We start from the raw sequence: 20,774 nt of genomic DNA on the forward strand, positions 1-20,774 counted from the left end.
TTTCTGGTGAAAATGGTCATAAAGAAGCTGTTTCTGTTCACATTCACAACTAAATGCACCTAATATAGTTTATACAAAGAGACATTACAATCAACATTTAAAGCAAAGCTATAATAATAATAATAATTTATTATTTATACCCCGCCCATCTGGCTGGGTTTCCCCAGCCACTCTGGGCAGCTTCCAACAGAAATATTAAAATACACTAATTTCTTAAAGATTTAAAGCTTCCCTAAACAGGGCTGCCTTCAGATGTCCTCTAAAAGTCTGGTAGTTTCTTTTTGACATCTGATGGGAGGGCGTTCCACAGGGTGGGTGCCACTACCGAGAAGGCCCTCTGCCTGGTTCCCTGTAACTTGGCTTCTCGCAGCGAGGGAACCGCCAGAAGGCCCTCGGCACTGGACCTCAGTGTCCGGGCAGAGCGATGGAGGTGGAGACGCTCCTTCAGATATACTGGACCGAGGCCGTTTAGGGCTTTAAAGGTCAGCACCAACACTTTGAATTGTGCTCGGAAACGTACTGGGAGCCAATGCAGGCTTTCAAGACCGGTGTTATAACACAAAGCTATAACACAAATGGGCAGAACAGGAGCAACTTAATAAAGGGTGGGTGAGAAGAGGTGTTGGGGTCATAGCAAAAGCTATTTGCATTTAAGCCAGCTTGGGAGGGGTTAATATGCCAGTTTCTGTCTGTGTTTCTTTTGCACCAGCCAAAAACATTTCTTTTCCGCCAGGCTTTTGGCTTTTATCTGTGGCCTCCTTCAGTGGGTGGGAAGTTTTAGTCCTGCCTTTACAAAAATATGAATTGGGTTTTAGATTTTTCTCTGCCTTGTTTTTATGGTGGTTTTAATGTGATTTACTTTTGCAAAAGAAGCGACTAATAAATTTTAATCACCATCAACTTCATAATAGCACACTTTGTACGCTCGCATGTTCTCATGTAGCGCTTTCTTGTTCTGCATTCCCCAGAGACACATACCTTGGTGCTTTAAAGTTATCTCTATTCTCTAGTGTGATGTACGCATGTACGTGTTGTGCTTGCAGGGAACTCTGGTACAACACTGGTGTTTCCTGCAGCAGCTCATAAGATGTTGGAGCTTCTCTCAGAGCTCTGATTTCCTGCCAAGTGCTATAAATCTCTGAGTACTGCTTGTGCCTCCCCTCTTTCCCCCTCTGACTTTGAAATCTTGAAGCTCTTCCCTGACTGATTCATTGATTGTGCTTGTTATCTTTGTAATGAACTATAGTATCTGTGTGGAGAATGCACTGTGGTAGTTAAAGATAATGCACAAATTGGCTTTTTTTCTTTTTCTTTTTTCTTTTTAAAAAAGAGATGTGAGATTAGATCTTTCCTGAGTCATGTAAATATTTTGTTCCACTGGCGAAGATACTTGCAAGCCAAGTTTGAACAGACTATTGCAGAGACAACCCTACGCATTTTGCAACTTGATCTCCCTCCGAAGCCAATAAATTACAGAACGAATAATGCAGTAACTGCATTTGCTGCTTGTTTAAAATGTGCCATACTTGCTAATTTATATTAAGACTGCAATCCTAAGGGAGTGACGTTTTCTCAGGAGTAAGCAAGGTTGAATTCAGTAGGACCTACTTCTGAGTAGCTATGGTTAAGATTGTGCTGCTCTGTTGAATTCAGTGGGACTTACTTCTGAGTAAAACATGCATGCGTCAAAGGAATATCTCCTGTTTATACATTTTATAAATGTATCAGGTATGATAATAAGTGCATAACCTTTAAAGCAACATCATTCCTCAGAGGGTGAGAACATGTTGCCTTTGTCTAGAATCATTCCCTCGCCAGGTTCATGATCAAAGTAGAGATGCGTTTAAAGATAGCATACACAACAAGCTGTTCATCTTAAAACTATTTCATGGAAACCTGTCATACAATTAGCGAAGCCTGCTTCTTCATCGGCCGTAAAGACCTGTGACAGACAATCCCTGGCTAATTGGTAATGTGTGTATGTGTGGTCTGCCCTTCTTCAAAGGTTAAAGTGCCACAGGATTGCAGGAAAGGCTGGCTGCCCCATAAGCTTCTGCATGGGTGGAGGCTAAAAAACAAAGAGGACCTAATAAGAAAATTGGCTCCAAGTCTGTGAAGGCCCGTCTGAGACTTCTCCTCCTCTCTATTGCCTATTGGTAGGCCCTTGGGTGGTTTACATGGTAGTGGTGATAGCTAGTAACAGGTAACAGCACTCCGAAAATTGCCAGGTCGTTGAGGGCTGCCATTTTAATTTCCCACAGTGCCCCAGAGTAGTGAGTTAGTTCAGTTCGCATTTTAATGTGAAATGCCCCAATTCCTATGTCCTGAAATCAAATTGAAATGCAGCTACCCTTCAAAATACTCTCTTTTTCCAAAGGTGCCCAACCAGATGAAGTGTACAGAAATGTCTACATTGTGGCAATGTGGGAATTAATTAAAGAAATAAAAGTAAAATTATTGCCAAATAATGAAAATGAGGAGAATCTGAGTTTGCAGACAGCCACAGCCAAACATCAGCTTTACCATTGTTCCCAATGACTCAGTTGGGTGCTTTATCCATGCCATCTGTGTACTTTGCTGTCTTTGTGTGGGTGCCCCCCCCCAAGGAGCTCAGCATTCGGGAAGCCACCCCTTTTTCCTTCTATTGGGACACAATCACATCTATTGTTTTACTGCTGGGAAGCAGCCAGGTAGAATGACAGAAATGATCTGTTGATGTGTTTCAACTTCTCTTCCACCTTATGAACCCTTTGCTGCCTAATGGGTTTTGGACAGCATCCAAAGAACCCATAAGCACACAAATGACCTTCTCTGTGGTCACTGGGACTTCCTCCACTGTCAGGTCATCAGTTTGCATCAGAGGCTGTTCCCAGAGATCCTCTACGTTTTTGTGAGTAGTCAGGTGGAGGGATCCCCGTAAACCTTGCTGCGTCCAGGGAAGCTCCATCTAGATATCAACCTAGCATGAAGAAGAAAAGTGCTTCTAATAGGCATGTCGGCACCCAGTGGAAGAAACTTTATCTAAACATCAACCCCCAGGCACTGTTATGATACAGACAATGCACTCTGACAGGTGTGGCTCTTATTGCAAAACAATTCCCCCGGAAACTAAGGCAGAACTTCTCAGAAGTTCTTTCTGAAAGGAATAGTAGGAAGGTTGTCACAAATCCAGAAGCTGGTGCCGGACTGGATTGGAGGAAGGTGTTGTGTGTCTCTCCACTCCACCCCCCACCCCCGCGCCGCTGGTGAGATGGAAAATGAAACTTTCAGCATGCTTTGATCAGGGAAGCCCGGAGTTTACTGAAAAGAAGGAAGAGAGAGATAAAGAAAAGGTGGTGTGTGTGTGTGTAATTCCTGAAGGTCTCGGAAGTTCTGGAGGGGCAGCTTCTGAACGTGGTGTGCCAAGTTCCCTGCATTGCAGGTAGGTCCACAGAACTGCACCGCTCTTTCTCCTTGTTCTCTGTCCTTCGAGAGCCATGGCGGTTAGCAAGGGGGCAGTGCAGGAGGAAAAGCAGCCGAGGCGGAGGAGGAGGTTCTGCTGTGAGATTCAAATAATGCACGCAGCAGCGGTGGAAGGCTGTTAAAAAATAGCTGAATTCCTGCCAAATAAAATGGGGGGTGGGGAGAGAGAGAGAAAGTCTCCAGGAGAAACCAGTTTTACAGGTTGTGCTGCCCAAAGGGCATTATGGGTTCTTTTAAAAAAGAAAAGAGAATTGTTGCAAAGGGAAACAATGAACCTGCAGAAGCTGTTTTAGCAAAACCTTAGGAGGCCTGGGTCTTCAGCACAACAGTTTTTCGGGTGTGTGCACCCTTGCAGGTTGTTGTTGTTGTTGTTGTTGTTGTTGTTGTTGTTGTTGTTGTTGTTTTGCACTGTTGGGCAGGTCACATTTTTCGCTCCACAGTTATTAGAAAAGACCTGTCATATACTCCCACAGTTTGTTCGCCTCCAAAAGCCAAATAAACATGTGTTCTATATTTTTATAAACCTGCTTTGTAGTAGATCAGCACCATGCCAAGGAGTAGACTGTTAAACATTTACTCGGAAGGAAACAGTTCAGTTGCATTGTGCGGCCTCAATCTGACAGGTTAACTCTACTGTGTAGGCAGGTGGGGTTTAAGTAACCATGGAGATCTGTGATGTCATGCTTGGAAAAGCATGTTAAGGCAGCTAAGGGTACATGTAGCCGTTCAAAGTCCCATAGGCTGGAAGTTGCTTTTATGCAAATGAGAAAGTTTCACTTGGAGGGTGTGTGTGAAAGGGGGCTAAATAAATTGCAGTGGAGACACGTGGGAGGCGTTTTACCTGCCTGGGATTGTAAGAGAGTTTGTTCGGAACTAAAGATTTGGGTGACTACTCAAATCTTGGGAACTGTTCTCGAGTGTATTTCCTGGCTTGCCTCCAGAATCCTGCAATTAGGTAAACAAAAATGTCCTCCTTCGCTTTGCGACGACTATAATAGGGTTGTTTGAAATCTACTTGGCTGTGTTATTTTCTTGAGAGTAGAACTGAATCAATAAACGGAGTTTTCTGGTATGATGTACTCTCTCTCTCTCTCCCTCTCCCTCCCCCTCTCCCTCCCCACCCCAGCTCTTGATTTGAATGATCAGCAGATTTTTGAATGCTGTGAAATAAGGAGGAAGTTAGGTGACTCATGCTTAATACGAGTGTGGTATTAGAGACGAGAAACCAGAAAATGAAAATGGATTTATTCTATTGGTAGAACCTTTCTTACTAACAGTTTCTGCTTTCACTGTTAAGAATCAAATGTAATGTCACAAGTTGTTGGTTTTTGTGTGTGGATAAAACAGCCTTTTCAAAATGCAAACTGCAGAGGTCCTTATTATTTATTATTATAACATTATTTGTGGAAGGGCAACTTTGGAATGGGTGCTACATTCTTATAACAAGTTACATTATATGATTGAAAATGTTTGGAGGGGAAGAGCACAATCAATTCTTTCCCATCGACCAAAAAGCTACATGGATAGAAGTAGATTTCTTTTTTTCTTTTTTGTTGCTGCAATAAAATGAGCGGCTTCTTACAGTTTGACAGTCAAAGGGACTGGTTTGGGTAGCCAGGGTTAAAGTATGAGTAACTGGTGTCCTGGCAAATAGTTGTTTGTAACATGAAAGGCCACAGATTCAATTTAAAGACACCTGTGAAATGTAAATGAAGGATAGAGGCATAGCAGAATACCTGGGGAAGGTTCAAAACAAGTTTCTATGCTTCTAGCCCAAACCATATAAAATCCTGAGTTGTATAAAGAGCTCTCATCATTTGCTGTTCATATACAGAAGTAAATTTAGCAGTTGAAAACACTAACAAAATAATTGAAAACAAATGAAAATTCATTTTAAGCTCTTTTTAAACCCCATTTGTTTTTGTCTAGTGCATTGCAGATCTATTTGACTTGACAGTCATGGATAAATTGCCACTATTAGTTATTAATGGGAATTTATAGACTTAATTCCAAGCCTGCTTTGTGTGTGTGTGTGTGTGTGATGTGTGTTGGGAAAGGATCTGAATCGTTATATGTTTAATATTGAAATATGTCATATTGAACAATGTGTCAAATAAACCAGCATATTTGCATTAATTATGCTGATTGTGGTTGATGAAGTGGAAGACTAGAAGGGGGGATATGAAGAAAAACGAGTCAATGTTAATATTATGTGAATAAATTTGTGGCTGGTAACCATATGTAGGAAAATGGCATTTGATTGCAGCAAGAATATCTTATGTGTTCTGAATTGATACATATTTAACTAGTGAGTACCTATCATTATGATTGTGGATAGTGGCATTGTAGGGAACCTCTAGGGATGGAGCACATTTCTATGCACAGAAAAATGCATTTCATGTTCCACTGGAATGGCTGGAAGTGCAGTTCAGGTCTTGCAGTGGTATATTTGTCCCCAGACGAAGCACTTCCCAAGTGCACCTTCTAGCTGAGTCAGTTGCCTCACTTTGCCTAATGCAAGGGCCGGCTCCCTAAGCAACCTGCAGGTCAGGGCCTATTTGTTCAGCACCATCAAAATCAAGGGGGTGGGACCACTAAGAACCGGGCCTCCTCCTATCTTCCTAGTCCTACTCTAGTTTTCATGCTGTTTTCTTGCTGGACTGCCCTAAAGAGATGAAACGGAACTAGAATTAGGTTTGCGGTTGTTAACGGTTTCCTATTTTTTAAAGTATATTTAAACAATTTATATACCCCTTATCTATAATAGTCTCTAAGCTGTTTACAAAAATACAATGCAAAGAACAACAATAAATTAAAATGATAAAGGTAGGTAGCCGTGTTGGTCTGACGTAGTCGAAACAAAAAATAAAAATAAAAATTCCTTCCAGTAGCACCTTAGAGACCAACTAAGTTTGTCATTGGTATGAGCTTTCGTGTGCATGCAGACTCATACCAATGACAAACTTATTTGGTCCCGTAAGGTGCTACTGGAAGGAATTTATTTATTTATTTTAAATGATAAAATCAGACTTCAGCTGAAATGCCTGCTGGAATAATAATAAAAATGTCTTCAGTAGGTGCTGGAAGTTCAGTAGGGAAGTGACCTATCTGGCCTCAGCTGGAAAGGAGTTCCATAAAACACATTACTAAACAGTTCCTGGTGGATAGGAGAGCCATGCATCTGAGCCATGGAGGACCACTAACAGTCACTCCCCCCAAGGCATCAGTGATCAGGCAGGGATATACAGTAAAGGATTGGTTCAGTTTGCCAAGCTCAGGTCCTTATCAAGGTGAAGGCAGTTCACTGCTTTGATTTTTTAGTGCTGTCTGTTCTTTCTCTCTGAATGGTTGCTTTGCAATTTTAGAACCATGAGCAATCAGGCCAAAGAGCCTCTTTAGACATACACAGTCACTTCTGCATGCCAGGCATGGCCTCTTGCTTGAACTGTTCCTGATCACAGACCCTTGCCCTGCCCCAGAGTCTGTTTCCAAAGTTCTCCTTTCTGAAGGGGAGGCATCCGAAATGAGCTGTTTCAGAGCAGCCTCTTGGCATTCACTCATATCTGTGTGTAAGACTTTACCTGGCCATGTTGCAATCCTTGACTGGGCTTTGTTCAGTTGCCTCTGATAGCAGCAGCAGCTACTCCTCTGTATTTGTTTTCTTGCAGCATTGTCTGAGGCAAGTCATCTACAAGTCCTGGACTGAGAAACCATGGAGTCACTGCCAAGAGCTTATCTAAGCATGTTTTAATATCAAGGAGAAAGGTGCAAGAAAAGTGCAAAGGAAAATGGATGTGGCTCATTTGTTCTGCTTTTGCACCAGCAGGTTGGGTGTGTTTTCATTGGGGTCACGATGCTTCAAAAACACTGCAGTTGTCATGGGACATTGTCCACCACATTCTAGTCTGCTTCTTGGTCTCACCAAACCCAGTACTGAATTTGTTCTCAATCTGTGTTTTGTCCTCTTCTGCCTGATCAGAGATGCAAGTCTCCTTTTTTATGATTCTTGGTGTTCAGTTGGGGGGGGGGGACTACTGCCAAAACAAAGCTGACACTTGCTGTGGAGTGTTTTCAGAGAGCCATACTGATGTGATGGTCACTATAAGCCTCATTCGTTTTTTACGCCGAAAACATAGGTGGGGAACCTGTGGCTCTCCATATCAGGCTTTACCAGCTTTGGGTCTCCAGATGTTGCTGGACTACAGCTTCCACTATCCTTGACCGTTGGCCATGCTGTCTGGGGGAGATGGGAATTGGCATCCAAGATTGGGAAAGGCTGCTTTAGATGTTGTTGGGCTACAATCCCCATCATTCCTGATCGTGAGCCACACTGGCTGAGGTTGATGGGAATTGTAGTCCAACGGCATCTGGAGGACCACAGATTCCTTTAACCCTGCCTTCATGCTACGGTGGTTTTCCTTCGGGGGGGGGAGGGTGCCATATCTGTGTGGTAGAACAGCGTTTCTCAACCACTGTTCCGCGGCACACTAGTGTGCCGTGAGACGCTGGCTGGTGTGCCGCGACATGCAGTGACGGGAAGGGCGATTTGCATTGTCACGTGCCTGGCGGCCGCCAATAACCAAGACTGACCCACCCGGAAAGCAATATTTCTCCTCCTCTTTCCCAAAGCTCAGTGCAAACGAGCCTGGTGGCCGCCAATACACAGCGCTAACCCACCGGAAAGCAATATTTGGCAAGTGTTTCTTACAGTCATAATTATAATATAGGGCGGCACAGAGTTAAATTTTTTAACTTTTTTAATGGTGGTGTGCCTCGTGATTTTTTTCACAGAACAAGTGTGTCGTGGCCCAAAAAAGGTTGAGAAACACTGTGGTAGAACACATGCTTCAAATGTAGAAGGTCCCAGGTTCATTGGTTTGGAGGAGGTACCCTGGGTTGAGCACATGCTTTTCATACAGAACGTTCAAGGCCTGGTATCTCTCAGGTTAAAAGACCTCTTCCAGAGACTATGTAGAGCAGGCACCCCCAAACTTCGGCCCTCCAGATGTTTTGGACTACAATCCCCATCATCCCTGACCACTGGTCCTGTTAGCTAGGGATCATGGGAGTTGTAGGCCAAAACATCTGGAGGGCCGAAGTTTGGGGATGCCTGATGTAGAGCCACTGGTAGTGCAGGACTAGATGGAGTAATAGTCTGAACTGGTGTAGAGCAACTTCCTGTGTTTTCAGAACATTCAGTAGTTTCCTCAGAAGCTTATCAAGGTTTGTTTGTTTTACAAGAAGACATTTGGAAATGAGCTTTTCAGAAGGTAAGCTTGCCCACTATTATTAGTCTCCCCCTACAGTGTGTAGGCATCACAGGAGCATGTTCTAGGCATCATTGGTATTGTTTGTGAACTGATGGTAGAATGAGCCACAGAAATCCCTGTGAGGTACATGGACAAGGTTCCTTGGGGCAGGGCGGGTTAAACACTGACTTCTAAGAGTACCTGGCAAGGACAACAGAAAGTGACCTCGGAACATGCCCATCTGAAAAACAGATATTGAAGCAAGCTTTGATCTCAAATACAGGGTGGGCAGGCCTGTAATCTTTGTTAATAGGAACCTTTAAAAGGAGAGAAGCCCATAAATAAGATTTTGTTCCTTGAAGCAGGCTGCCCCTCCTAAGTGATCGCTTCTGCACCTGCAAAGATACTGTGGCGGCAGAAAATCATTTGCCCTCCCTGAACCTCACACGCAGCATGTTTGTTTAAGAGTTGGTGCAGGCAGGACTTCCCCTGGGCTTAGAATGGGGAATTTCAGTAATGGATGATGTCTTTACATTGATAATGCCCAATGCAAACAGAGTTGTGTGTAATTCTCTGACCAGTGAGTGTATTGGGGCATTTTTAATGCATGTGCCTTTCTGAACAAAAGCTGGCTGAGCCGGACACACCTGGTCAGTTAGTTCCATCTAATTTTAATCCTTGAGGTTTAAACCTCCTTTGCAGAGATCTGTTTAGGGGATCAAAAGTAAATAACACAGGCAAATCTCTAGCTGAAAGCGTTTTCTGTTTCTTTTGTCTTTGGTGAATGCATTTGCTGAAACAGCACAACAGATTAGGGAAGAAGACCCTGCCGTCATTGCCTGTGAGCGCAGCACTGTTTTGTAGTGTAGATCCTCTTGGCTCCTATATCCTCAGCCTACACTTCCTCGTGAAATTGCACCAATTTAGCAAAATCCATGATGACTAGGGCATTTTGCGTCTCGGTGCATCAAACAACAAGGGGCTGTTTTCTTTGATGTGACTCCATTTATTTGCATCTGGGAGAGAGGTGCTGTTTACAATTTGTGTGTGGTCTTTCTTTGGTTCATTCCTCTTCATTGGCAATCCAACTCACCAGTAATTTGTAAAAAACAACAACCCCAAAACCACCCCACTTTAGCCCTGCTTCCTCCTACCTAGAAACCTACTGTCACATTGGGTTTTAGTAGCTACCGCTGTGTTATCAAAGCAAGGCATACGTCAGCTTTTGAGCAAACCATTTTGCCTACAAAGGGGATGTGTGCTTTTGTCACCATGCATAGCTAATACACAAGCAGGCCCATTTAATTCTTTGTAACTCTAGCTGTTGATTGGGTGTGTTCTGAATATCATATCTTGGCTTTATGTGATTGCGCTTCACCCCCCTGAATGCAACCTCATTGTGTAAGCTGGCAAATGAACCCGGAAGTCCTCAGTTAACTTCGTGTCCCATTACAACTGAACTGGAAACTGCGACGAATGGCTTCAGAACAAGCCCTGCTTTAAAATTGGCTTCATATCCTGCCTTGATTTGAAGTCATTCACCATAGCTTCCCAGTGTGGACAAAATGGGAGACCGTAGTTAACAGAAGAATTCCTGGTTTGCTTGCTCAAAGGGGAGAAGAAAGTGTGCAAAGGGGAGAAGAAAGTGGCTCTGTGTGGCAGAATGAGGTTTGAACATACTTTGGCTTATCTTATTATACGGATACTATTTTAAAATATGGGACGCGGGTGGCGCTGTGGGTCAAACCACAGAGCCTAGGAATTGCTGATCAGAAGGTCGGCGGTTCGAATCCCTGCGATGGGGTGCGCTCCCATTGCTCAGGCCCAGCTCCTGCCAACCTAGCAGTTTGAAAGCACGTAAAAACGCAAGTAGCTACAGCGGGAAGGTAAACAGCTTTTCCGTGCACTGCTCTGGTTCACCAGAAGCGGCTTTGTCATGCTGGCCACATGACCTGGAAGCTGTACGCCGGCTCCCTCGGCCAATAACACGAGATGAGTGCGCAACCCCAGAGTCGGTCACGACTGGACCTAATGGTCAGGGATCCCTTTACCTTTACTATTTTAAAAGACAGCTGTACTAGTAAGCTAAACAGGTTTTTTTTTTTATCCCACCCATTCTCTAAGAAGCGCAGGATGGCATGCAAGGCTCCCCTTTTCAACAGCCCTGGGAGGTAGGTCAGGCAGGGAGATAATAATGACTGGGTCAAGATCACCCATCATAGCTGCCAAGTTATCCCCTTTTTAAAGGGATTTTCCCTTATGCTGAATAGGCTTCCTCGTGAGAAAAGGGAAAACTTGGCAGCTATGTCACCCATTGAACTTTGTGGTCGAGAGGGGATTTGAACTTTGGTCCCAGTCCAACACTCTGACCTTCATACCAGAGGTGGGCAACCTGTGGGCCTCCACCCTTATGTTCTGTGGCCCTCCGGACACTGTGGGCCCACTCTTGCCCTCCAGACCACCCCTTGGGATTTGCTTTCTTTTCCATTGGAAGGGAAATGGAAGCTGCTACATGGTGAGTTCAGGGTTTTAAAAACCCTGCAATGAGCAGGGCCGGTCCTATTATTAGGCAAAGTGAGTTGACAGCTCGGATGTAGTGGCAGCACCTCACTGTGGGCAAGATTCAACTGTTCTTCTTCTTAGGTGATCACTCTTAGCCGAGTAAGATTGTCTTCCATAAACACGATTCTGTGCATGGAAGTCACCCTTTCATATTTTGCCTCAGGTGGCAGAAGGTCTTGGACCGGCCCTCACAGTGAACTACTAGATGTGGGGAGGCTGTCAGGTCAGCAGCCAGATTCCACCTCAGGGCTATATGCTGGATCTAGCAACTTGTAAGCTCACGTTAAATTCTCACAGAGGTTTGCAAACATTATCCTTCAACTTTATTTATTTTAGAGCAGTGCTATTTTTATCGCCTGCTAATGTCATCTACCCATCTGTTGTAATTAGTAATAAATTACTCACAGAAGGAACAAATATTTGACTCTGATTACAATGAGTTAGAATAAGCATTGCTTTTTTAAAAAGGGGTTACATAAATAGCTATGTTAATGTCATTAACTGACTTATTTCAGCAGCGCTGAGCTGGTAATGCAATAAGAAAAGGAAAGATGTGCCTTAGCTTCTGCGTCGATAAAAGCTGTATTTTTAACATAAAAAAAACCCTTAAACATCTGATTGTGATATAGTGGGGTATAAATGCAGTTATTTGACAATTGCAGCTCACTGTACAGCTTTAAAATACATGTTAGAAACATCTCTGCATATTTGAGCAAATACCCCCATTACTGCTCTTTTGAAAGAATCTTTAAATAACACACAGCTGCTTGATGTGAGTCTGTCCTTTATGCTTTTGCTGTGCATTCTTTTCTGACAGGGGGTTTCTGTCACACTAAATAATTTTTAAAGAGCTTCCCTAGTTGTTGCAACCCTATCTCAGTGTTGCTTGCCATGGTCTTTTTTTCAAAAGAAACAAATAAAAAGGCAACATGTGTTAACAGCTGTTGATTGGGGTTGAGATGCCTGTCTGCTAGGGCCAGGAAGCATCCGCATCTGCCCTCTAATATAGAAACGGCTGTCAACAAAACTGCATTTAGTGGTGTGACTGTGGTTGTTTTATTGGACTTCAAGTTGTGCCTGCAATTCAACATTGTTTAATACATCATGGGGTGTGGGGAACTTTTCAGATGAAGCAAATGACATTATTGCAACCATCCTGGTGGGTTATATGAATATTTAACAAGATTTATATAGTGCATAATAATCAACAACAAAAGCCCATTAAAAACAAATGTTAAAAAGAAGTTGACATAAAATTGATCAAAATAGAAATAAAGCCAGCAGCTTTAAAGCAAATATACACAATGCACACATTGTGCACAATGCACAATACACAAATATACACATATTAACGTGACACGTCTGGGTAAAAAAGGTAAAGGACCCCTGACAGTTAAGTCCAGTCACGAATGTCTCTCGGGTTGCGGCGCTCATCTCGCTTTACTGGCCGAGGGAGCTGACGTTTCTCTGCAGGCCATTTTCCCGGATCATGTGGCCAGCATGACTAAGCTGCTTCTGGCGAAACCAGAACAGTGCACGGAAATGCCATTTACCTTCCCGCCGGAGTGGTACCTATTTATCTACTTGCACTTTGACGTGCTTTCGAACTGCTAGGTTGGCAGGAGCAGGGACCAAGCAACGGGAGCTCACCCCATCGCAGGGATTTGAACGGCCGACTTCCCAATCGGCAAACCCTAGGCTCAGTGGTTTAGACCACAGAAGGTTCCTGTATAATATTAATGGGCCGGGAGTTCCAGAGAGTAGGTTCAGTTCCTTGCAAATGTGGAATTAAAATTATGTGGCCCTTACAAAGATACATCTCCTGCTATCTGGAATCCCAGCTCTGAGCATTGGAGAGATTTAAGCTGCACTCAGATATGGAGTTTATTGCAATAGTTCTAGCACTGCTGATCCAATTTCTAACTTAAAAAAAACAAAAACTGTGTAGGACCCACATGCTGCAGGCTAGCCATTCCTGCAGTAGGAAATCTTTGTCCAACTTGCAAGGCTCCTGTTTGATCCTTGCATCACCTGCCACCTGCTGATTCATTTCATCACATTATTTTGCCTTAGGGATCTGGTGTATTTGCAAAGGGACCTATTCACAACCCTTCTGAGTTGTGTAGCACTGTGGGGTGCTGCACTAGTGCCCCTAGCAAACCCTGTGCCATACCTCCAGTTAAGTGACTGTTTGTCTAAACAATCATGCATCGATCAGTGACTTCTCTATGTATGGTGGGGAGAGGATTCCCAGAAGCTTTTGTTGAGCAGCAATGAGCCTGCAGTTCCTTGTCCTCAAGTTGAGAGCTGTTGCAACTCCCTTACAATATGCTGTATGCTAGCAGGTGTGTCTCTAATTTACCTGTCTATTTGTCCACACTTGCAGAGCCAGGGGGAGGTTGTTGTGCCAGTGCTATGGTCCTGAGTTGAATTGCCAGGCTCCCCAATGTTTGGATCTTTAATCATAACTAGTAGACAAATCAGAATTAAAGGATTTTGAGGCCGCTTCAATATGACACTGTTGATTTCTTTAGCCTTGCAGGGGAATATAAGCCCAGGGTTGCCTTTTAGCAGTCTGTTGGGTTCCAGGAAAAAGCACAGCTTTCACTTCTTTGAAAGTGAGTTTCTAGCCCTCAGGATTCTGATGAGAAGACTGACAGCACCACCAGAATGCATACACCTGACAAAGTGAACTATAGCTCACTGCAGGGGATGTCACAATAAATCTCTTAGTGTTTTGCAGTGCCACAAGATGCTTTGTTATTCGTGCTGCCACAGACTAACCTATCCCTCTGGGAGGCTTTTGAAAGGTTCAGCTACCAGAAAGCAAATTGATATCATGGGACTGGTTCTTCATTTTTTGCAGCTGTTGAGATGGGACTTCAAGGCCAACTTGTTCATGTAAATTATGTTAATGATCTGCAAACAGAATATGCAAATCAGCTGCCAATCTTTGACTCCTATTATGTTTGTATCATGCTGTACAAATTGCCTGCTTCTGCAGCAGAGCGTAAGAGGAAAAAACTCACTGAGCACAGTTTGATAATATGGGTCCAATGGTTAAAGCCCCTTTGGTAAAATTGAAAAACAGGGCATGTGTAGTGAACAAACCAATATGCTTTACTGCAGTGTGATAGCACAAGTGCTTGCAACTAGGTATTTTTAGAACCTGGACTTAATTGTCATATGGTTGGGGGCGTGCTAGAACACCATTTCATTACTTCACATCTCTCTTCTTCCACCACCATTGTTGGGTGCTTTACAGCTTCTTCTGCATTCCTGATATGTTAGAGCAGGGGTCAGCAAGGTTTATCTTGCCTGGCCCAGATCGGTCCTGCAGAGATCCCTCCGTGAGCCGGATTGCACACGTGCCTGTGATTTTCTGCATCTGCGCATGCACAGACATGATTTTTGGTGCCGCAGAAGCAAGTCCCCACACCACGTTGCACCAGTTTAGCACTGTGCACAAGCAGTCAACTTGGTTTGTGGGTGGCTCGTGGGCCAGTCAAATGACCTCCATGGGCCACTTCCGGCCCATGGGCCTTAGGTTGCTGACCCCTGTGTTAGAGCAAAGAACGGTTTGGCAGACCCTCCTCCTGGTAAGGGAAGGGGGAATACCCCAGCACAGGTTGACTGGCTGATGAGAGTTGTGGTCTAAAACAAGGGTCAGCAAACTTTTTCCTCAGGGAGCCGATCCACTTTCCCTCAGACCTTTTTTTGGGGGGGGCAGACCCCACCTCCAACCGACTCTCCCCTTCCTTCTCCACAGCACCGGATGAGCCCCAGTGGCTGCTTACCTGTGCCTTGCAGTGGCTGGCAGTGGCAGTGGAGGAACGATGAGTGGCGCAAAAGGTCTGGCTTTGGAGAGGGGCTGCTTAAAATGGCACTCAGCCAACCGCAGCTCAATAAAGCCCAGAACACTTCCTCCTCTAGGCAGGGCGGGGAGAAGCCAGGAGGAGGGAGGGAGGAGGTGTTGCCGTGGTGCGTGTGGGGGAGGGGGAATGGCGCAGCCTGAACAATTGGATCCATGCGGCGATTTCTGGACCGTCCACGGTACTGCCTCAGCCTCTTTTTAAAGCTGCCTTTATATATTATATTTGAATTGGTCGCTTTAATGTGATTTGTTGTTTTCTATTATATTCTAGGAATGCAGCTTTTTTTATTTTGTTGTAAATTTCTGACTTTGTCTGCAGAAGACTGAGATAGAAATAATAAATGGCTTCCTCTCCCCAGCAAAGGACTGGACAGCAACCTAGTTAATCTTACACTAACCCTATATTCTTCTTCATAGGCTTTCCTTTCAGTGAGGATTTTAAAGAAGCTAGTGCATTTGACTGAGATGAAAGCGTTTTAATGGATATAAAAATCATTGTTTTGCCCCTAAGGGACAATTTCACAAACTGTTGACACTGATATAGTCCCGCTGAAGTCAATTAGAGGCTGAAGAGCAGTTATCAGCTCCTTACATTATCAGCTATTGCTCTGTTGGCACCTCTTAGAGACACTGCACCTGATCCCTGCTTCAGACATTTTGTGATGTTAATTGCATGACTAGATCTGTGGGAAACTGAAGGTTAATTGGCACTACTATGGGGCAGAAACATGGTACTGGCCACAATGGCTGGTAGGGAGGCATGATGCCCCTGAAGCTCAGCTGCTGGGAATCACAAGTTGGGAGAATACTGTTGTGCTCAGATCCTGCTTTCATGTCTTCTGTGCCCATCTAGTCATCCATTGTGAGATGAGCCATTGGCCAGATCCAGCAGGGCTCTTGCTGTGCTTTGATAGAGTAGATGATCTTTGGAGTATCTTCCAAATCAGAGTTGAAAGCGGCCTTGAAAACAATCTAGTCCAATTTCAGGCTTGATGCGAGGAATCCAGAACAAGGCAACAGATGGCTGTTGCCCATTTCACAACTGAATGGTGCACAAATTGCTTGCATGGTTCATCTCTGTCATATAAGAAATTTGTGTGCATGGATCTGATCACACTCATTTACTCTAAGTAGGACTAGCATCGGATACAACCCAAAGCATTAATGGCTGGAATCATAGCTGCCAAGTTATCCCTTTTTTTAAGGGATTTTCCCTTATGCTGAACAGGCTTCCTCACGAGAAAAGGGAAAACTTGGCAGCTATGCTGGAATCCAATTGGTGCTCTTGCTCTGACAGTGGCGTCCACTAATGGAAGAGGAGGGGAGACAATCTTTGCTGATTTCCCCCTCCCTCCTCCCCCCGCAGACTCCAGCAGCCCCTGAAAAATTATTCTTCATGAGCATTGAAAATCTCCTCCTCTTCTGCTAGCCTTTCTCTAGATGAAAAGCCCTTGTGAGTGTGGAAGGGCAGTTACTAGATACAACCCCAGAAGTCTCTTGTTTCTCTATAGGAACATAGGAAGCGACCTTATCCTGAGTCAGATAGGACAGCAGTGCAGCTAGCTCAGTTTTTTCTCCACGGTCTGGCAGCAACACTTCATGGTTTCAGAAAAGGGAGTCTTTCCCAGCCCAAACCTGGAGATGTTGGGGGTTGAATATAGTACCTCCTGCATGGTCCTTTTCTCATCCAAAGGAAGCCAGGACATCATCACACCTTCTATGTGATAAGTGTTCAGTTCATTGGGAATGCCCCTGAGTAGTGCTCTCCTTCCCACCCTGTGTGCCAACTTTAACAGTTATTCCAATTCAATCTTTCATAATCTGTGTCTGGGCCATGTCCTATCAAAAAAGAGAAGCGGGTAGAAATGGACATATCTTCCTTGTGAGATGCATCTCTTTTTGTCCCTATCGGCCAGCACAAAAGCCTTTCTTATTAACTTCCCATTTTTCAGAGGTGCCCAACCACACAAGAAGGGTTTGCTTGTTTTGGAGGATTTTTTATTTGTTTCTTGACCGAGGTGAGGAAGGAGTCCTCCTTGTGATTAGAGGCAGCTTGTCTTTCACAGAGTTCAATGCGTACACCTGCGTTCATTTCACTTCAGCCACACCCAAAGACTGCTATGCAAGCCAAGCCATGAAAAACCGGTATTTTCTATTTGTGAATCATATCTACACCCCAATGTGCAAGAACGTTTGCTCACAGCTCCGTCTCAATGCGCATTCCCTATGTACCTGGTGCAAGGGATATCTTTGGAGATCTAGGATGCCGCGCTGAGGTGGTTTCCTCAAAGGTTTGAGAAATTGCCGACACCAAGAATATGGAATCAGATGTTGGTCACTCCTCTAGTTCTCTGCCAAAAGGTCCACAAAGAAAAAGGAGCTTCTCATCTCTCTGCTGTTCCTGTGGTGTGTACAAAATTAACCAGGTACAAGAGAAGTTAAAACTGTGGCTTTGTTTTGTAGGTTCCAGGTGTTGTACACTGATTATGCAGGAAAAGTTAAATTCTTCAAACATATGTGACTGGAAAGGGGAATGTTCTTACTAATGTTTGAGATCGCGCTTGAGATCTGTGGATGTTTTATCAAATCTTCTTTCAAAGATTAAGCATCGAAATACTACCTAGCTTTTACGTAAGGCGTGTGAGAGTTCTGATTTAATATACTCTCTCAACACTGAACATCAAATCGCTTTGTGTTCCAAAACCAAATGCATTTCTTAAAAAGTTATATTAAATGCCCTCATTAAAAGTGTAATTAAGTTACTGTATATTTTTAATGAGCTGTAATGTAACTAGTAGACTGTAGGCTTCTTTTGAACGTGGTCCATCGTGGAATCGACCGTATAGTATAGAGCATGTACTTTTAAGTTATGGAGATTACTGAGATGTTTCCCGTTTGTTGCTTCTGTTGTGTTGATTCTAACAGTCGTCTGTTGTTCTGCAAGCATGTTTTGCATTCTCTTTCCCCCTTTCCCCCCCCCCCCCAAAAGCAGGTGGAGTGTGATGGTAGGATTTGGTATGAATGCAAGCTTAGCCTTACAGCTGGTTTTCAGTAACAAGTCCCAGGTCTTAAGTATATAAAATAACAAGAAAGAAGAGAGTTTGAGCATTGCTGGAGTCCTCCCTCCCTTATTGCTGTAGGGTCCACAAATAGGTTAGAGAAGCAGCGGTTCAGATCAGATGGAAGTGCTTTCATTTTAAAATTCAGCGTGTTCAGTCTTGATTCTACATAAGCCTGCTACAATGGAGTGGATAGGGTTCCCATAAACAATAGTGAATAATATATATAGTTTGTTTACTGGGGCACAATGCTTTACAAGATTCTGTTCATCCAGCCAGCCATTCATCAGGGTGTATTATTATTATTATGCCTACTGTATAGATGGGTCTGAAGCAGAGTTTGTATGAGTTACCCAGGACACGTCTTTCAAGCCCCCAAACTGTGTTCTGGCCATTGGTACATATTGTATGTGAGCATAAAAGAATTGCCTGGTTGGCACCTAACAACATCCGTCTCAATCATTCTGTCCTCAGTAGCAGCTCATAAGCTGGGTCAGACAGCAGTAGCCACCCTCTGCCCTTTGTCAGCACAGAAACAAAAGAATACTGATTCCGAACACTGGTCCACCTATTATTGTTGACGCTGACTGCCAGTGGCTGCCTAAGGTTTTAGACTGGAGTTATTTTGCAGCTCTGCATGGAGTTGTCAGAAATTGTCATTAGCATGCAAAGCAGCGGGGAGATGCTGCAGCTCAGACATAGAGGACAGCCTTGACATTGCAAAGGGTTCTGGGTTCAATCCCTGCCATTTCTTGGTAGAGCTGGGACAGGGCCCCTGCCTGTCTGAGAGCTGTTGCCAGTACTAAGCCAGATGAACCAATGGTGGTATGGACACCTGTGATAATGGTTTCTGAATACTGCTGCATCTGAACACAGAGGTTGCATTCGTAGCTGCTATTGTAATAGTAGTTGCCGATAGGCCTACCATTTATTCAATTGCTGGATAGCCCATCTAATCTTCATAAAAGGGTATTTCTTCTTTTTCACTGTAGCTCTTGGCTCAGTTCGAAATCTACATAGCACCTAGTGGGGGCTAATCTAATTATTTCTGCACAAGTCCTCCTTTATTCCATCTTAAGACTGGTACGTATTTGGGGGCTTTTAGACCATATCTGCCTTTTTCTACCCACCACTTTCTTTTGTTTTAATTTCCAGCCTGAAGTAGAATTGTGCAGAGCTAAAAAAAAAAAAAGAACTTGCTCATGACCTTGTGGCCTCTTTGTTATCCCTAATAAAGGTGGACCAGTAATTACCCCACTGTGGCTTTTAGATTAATCCAGCCCAGTAGATAGGCTTTACTGGAAATGTGATTGCAGTGCTTTTAGCACCCAGAATAAAATTCAGGAAAAGCCTCGTAGCTAACCAATTAAGATGAAAAGTCTTCAGCTATGCTGAAGAACAACTACTAATGAAGGAAACAAATGTTGAATTCCTTATATAATTTATTGTAATGATGAAATATTGCAGGGGACAGTGCGTCTTTTGAAATCCCTTTTTAATTGGCGTAATGAGGAATGGTCTTTTGAAAGGAAAGAGGGATGTCTGCTGTGATTCATGTAAAAGGAAAATGTGTTGAAGACACTGGATATCAGATTCATTAGGTGGCTGTGGACAAGTTACTTTCCCTAGTTCTCTGTTGATACTGTAGTTATATTAACTTTATACTTCAATGAGTTACTGAGGATTAAAGAAACATGGGAGGTGTTTGAGTGCTAAGCAACATGTCATTACTTTTTAGTGTTTTTATCAGAAGATGGAAGTTTAGGCTTTGCTTTCAGGTCTGTCAGAGGTGATGCTACTTTTAGGAAATGCAAACCCCTCACCTGCATTATAGATTATCTTTCTCTTTTCGCAGAAAGCTTCACACTCTGTCCACATAATAGAGTGAGTAAATGCACACACCCTTTTCTTCCTTTGCTTCCAGGTATGACCTGCCAGGTTTTCTTATGAATAATAAAGGGTCCCCCCCCCAAAAAAAGTTTGCATTTTGGTGTCAGACTCAGGCAAGAGAAGTTCAATGAGTTCTGTTTAAGGCAACAACCACTGCTTCTTTAAAACTCATTGCAACATGGGAATTCAAATTGTATCTTAGTATCCAAGCCACAGTCCAGACTAGGATTTCCATAACAACTTCATTTTTAAAAATAATAACAATCTGATAGCATGTGACAATTTATTCTTTTCTTGCCTTACAACCTGTCCTACAAATATGTATCAGATCTGCAGCATTTTATCCTAGGTTAGTGGAGAGAGGAGAGGAATTTCAAATTTCAACAGTTTCATGATAAATCTTAATTTGAGAGGTGATAAACAATGTGAATTATTGAGGCTCCCCCCTCCCCCCCCCCTACACACACAGGAATGTTTGGGAAGAAGATGGCAAGAGAAAAGGGAAACATTCTAGTTCAGTCTAGGAATTGAGAAGTGAGCTTCTGCTGGGATGGGCTGTCCTTGTGTACTAACTCATCAATTAGGAACAATAAGCAGCAAGAGGAACAATATTATTCAGATTCACCTTTTCTAAATACTAATGGGTGCCTGTGCAAATTAGATGTGTAATATATGTGC

At 43.5% G+C, this 20,774-nt stretch overlaps 1 protein-coding gene across 23 annotated transcripts in view; it reads left to right on the top strand.

Moving 5' to 3' along the window:
• KIAA1217 (KIAA1217 ortholog) overlaps window positions 1–20,774 on the top strand; it is a 360,449-nt gene that overhangs the window by 179,382 nt on the left and 160,293 nt on the right. Inside the window, exons 1-2 of one of the 23 annotated variants that reach the window (XM_088654016.1) lie at window positions 4,333–4,417; window positions 7,131–7,288. The exons of 18 other annotated variants lie outside the window; for them this stretch is intronic. Coding sequence is in view for 1 of the 5 variants with exons in the window: in XM_060280836.2 (XP_060136819.2) it covers window positions 17,466–17,573 (108 nt within the window). In the remaining 4 variants the exon portion in view is untranslated. Of the gene's footprint in view, window positions 1–3,263; window positions 3,422–4,156; window positions 4,418–7,130; window positions 7,289–17,365; window positions 17,574–20,774 lie in introns of those variants that run through there. 4 more of the 23 variants (XM_060280842.2, XM_060280843.2, XM_060280844.2 and 1 more) reach the window with 4 other exon arrangements.

The sequence above is a fragment of the Zootoca vivipara genome, chromosome 11 (assembly GCF_965207765.1).
Source record: "Zootoca vivipara chromosome 11, rZooViv2.hap1.1, whole genome shotgun sequence".
Lineage (NCBI taxonomy): Eukaryota > Metazoa > Chordata > Lepidosauria > Squamata > Lacertidae > Zootoca > Zootoca vivipara.